A 2,741-nucleotide genomic window follows, 5' to 3' on the forward strand; every position below is an offset into this window, starting at 1 on the left:
ATATCTGCAAAACAAAGCAGGAAGGGGGTCTGGGTATTCGGTCGCTTGAGGACTTTGCTGTTGTGTTCAGGTTGAAGCAAGTGTGGTATCTTTTCTCACGGTCAGGGTCTCTATGGTTCGGTGGTTGGATCATAACATCTTTGGGAGGAGGAGCCATTGGCTAATGGATATCTCTCCTCGTCTCTCTTGGAATGTTAGGAAGCTGATTGAAATTAAACCCACTCTAAAGGAACATCTTAGGTGTCAAGTCAGGAACGGGCTCAATGCTCTGTTCTGGTACGACTCCTGGACCAATCTAGGGCCCCTCATTGATCTTTTTGGTCCTATGGGTCCTCGTGAGCTGCGTATCCACCGGGAAGCTTCAGTCTATGAAGCTACGCTTGACGAGCAATGGTTCTTTCCAAGTGCTAGATCTTCCCAAGCTGAGCAACTCTAGATTTGCTTGTCTACTATCGTCCCTCCTTCCCCTGAAAGAGGTCAGGACTTCTTTCAATGGAGGCAACCATCAGGTACCTTCTCGAACACTTTCTCCACTCGTGGTACATGGCAACAAATACGAGAGAGAGCGCCGACCATGCCTTGGTACAAAGCTGTCTGGTTCAAGGAATCCGTTCCCCGGTTCTCCTTCATTCAGTGGCTCGCGATGCAAGGTAGGCTCACGACTAGAGATAGACTCAGGACATGGGGAATGAATGTCCCTTCATCTTGTTTCCTCTGTGAGTCGGGTCTGGACTCTCATGCTCACTTGTTCTTTGACTGCGAGTACTCAAAGGTTATAAGGGTTGATCTCGCAGAGAGTATTTCACCGAATCCTCCTTCTTCGATTTCGGCGGCAACCGGTTGGGTGCTCACTGTTCAGTCGTCCCCACCTCTCTATGCCAGCAAAATTCTCAAGTTCCTCTTGCAAGTTACAATTTACATGATCTGGAAGGAGCGGAATCACCAAATCTTCTCAGCTTCACAAACATCCGTCTCCGCTACCAGGATTCTCATTGACTGCACCATGCGCAATCGTCTCATTTAGTTCTCGCCGGAGGATCCCTCTATTGACTCTCTACTTGGTTTTTATTTTGGTTGTATCTCTCGCCAGGTTTTAAATCTGGCTTAAGCTCAATATATTTTTTTTCTTAAACTGTTCTATTGTTCTCTCTTTCTAGAGATTGGCGTGTTTTTGGGTTTCCATTGTACAATGTAAACCTTTTTTACTGGTATAAATTTAACATTAACCAAAAAAAGAGAAATGAGGCTAGTCAGCCTCCAACTTTATCTCAAAATTTTGTTTTCCCTCTCTTTAAGACCACATCTAAATTAATAAGTGTGGTTATTGGCTTTTTGCTAAAGAATAGAGACCATTTGTCCTTTTTTTATTACAATAAATTAAGAAAATTTTGATTTCTTGTGATGGTGGATCCCTTTTCCTCGTGCTTCGAGCTCCGTTTAACTTTTCTTACATTTTTATAACATTTTTACGTTGATTTTTTTTTTTAAATTTCCACCACCTTACAAAAAGATTTAGCTTTTCTTTTTTTACGAAAAATCAGATAAAAGTTGCAACTCTTTTGCATAATCCTCTGTAGCAGAAATGGCGAAAGAGAACAGTAGTCACCACCTTGCAGAAGCAAAGAGAAAGAGACTCACTTGGATTCTTTGTGTAAGTGGACTTTGCATATTGTCGTATGTTCTTGGATCTTGGCAAAACAACACTGTCCCAACTTCTTCCTCTGAGGTTTACTCAAGAATGGGATGTGATGAAACAACAACCACCACTCGGGCTCAGACAAATCCTTCTTCTTCTTCTTCTGATGAGAGTCTCTCTTCTTCCTCCTCCTCTTTGTCCTCCTCGGAACCAGTTGGGTTAGATTTCGAAAGCCATCACAAACTCGAGCTTAAGGTTACGAATCAAACCGTAAAGTATTTTGAGCCATGTGACATGTCTTTGAGTGAGTACACTCCATGTGAAGATCGAGAGAGAGGGAGAAGATTCGATAGGAACATGATGAAATACAGAGAAAGACATTGTCCTTCGAAAGATGAGCTTCTTTATTGTCTGATTCCTCCTCCACCAAACTACAAGATCCCATTTAAATGGCCTCAGAGCAGAGACTATGCTTGGTACGACAACATCCCACACAAAGAGCTCAGTATTGAGAAAGCTATCCAGAATTGGATTCAAGTCGAAGGCGAAAGATTCAGATTCCCTGGTGGTGGCACTATGTTTCCACGTGGAGCTGATGCTTACATTGATGATATTGCTAGACTCATTCCTCTTACTGATGGAGCTATTAGAACAGCTATTGATACAGGATGTGGTGTAAGTTGTGATTTCTTATTACTATTTTAGATTTATCTATCTTTGACTTGGTATTATTATTATTTTTTTTATAACAAACCAAACATTATATTAAAATACAACTTCTTGATTGGTTCCCAATCGGAAGAATAAAAGTTTGATTAATTCGATATTATTGGTTGTTTAGGTGGCGAGTTTTGGTGCTTACTTATTGAAAAGGGATATTGTGGCTATGTCTTTTGCTCCAAGAGACACTCATGAAGCTCAAGTTCAATTTGCGTTGGAACGTGGAGTTCCTGCGATTATCGGGATCATGGGATCAAGAAGACTTCCATATCCAGCTAGAGCTTTTGATCTTGCTCACTGTTCTCGTTGTTTGATTCCTTGGTTTCAAAACGGTAATGAACATTTTCTTGATTTTTTTCCCATGAGGTTTCTTGATTGTTGTGTG

The 2,741-nt window shown here is 41.4% G+C and overlaps 1 protein-coding gene across 1 annotated transcript in view; it reads left to right on the forward strand.

The window, feature by feature from the left end:
- Positions 1,493 to 2,741, forward strand: part of LOC104779050 (probable methyltransferase PMT18) — a 10,887-nt gene continuing 9,638 nt past the window's right edge. The window contains exons 1-2 of the mRNA XM_010503446.2: positions 1,493 to 2,311; positions 2,478 to 2,688. Coding sequence (XP_010501748.1) covers positions 1,583 to 2,311; positions 2,478 to 2,688 — 940 coding nt within the window. The 5' untranslated portion in view covers positions 1,493 to 1,582. The remainder of the gene's footprint in view (positions 2,312 to 2,477; positions 2,689 to 2,741) is intronic.

The sequence above is a fragment of the Camelina sativa genome, chromosome 3 (genome assembly GCF_000633955.1).
Source record: "Camelina sativa cultivar DH55 chromosome 3, Cs, whole genome shotgun sequence".
In the NCBI taxonomy this organism is placed as follows: domain Eukaryota; kingdom Viridiplantae; phylum Streptophyta; class Magnoliopsida; order Brassicales; family Brassicaceae; genus Camelina; species Camelina sativa.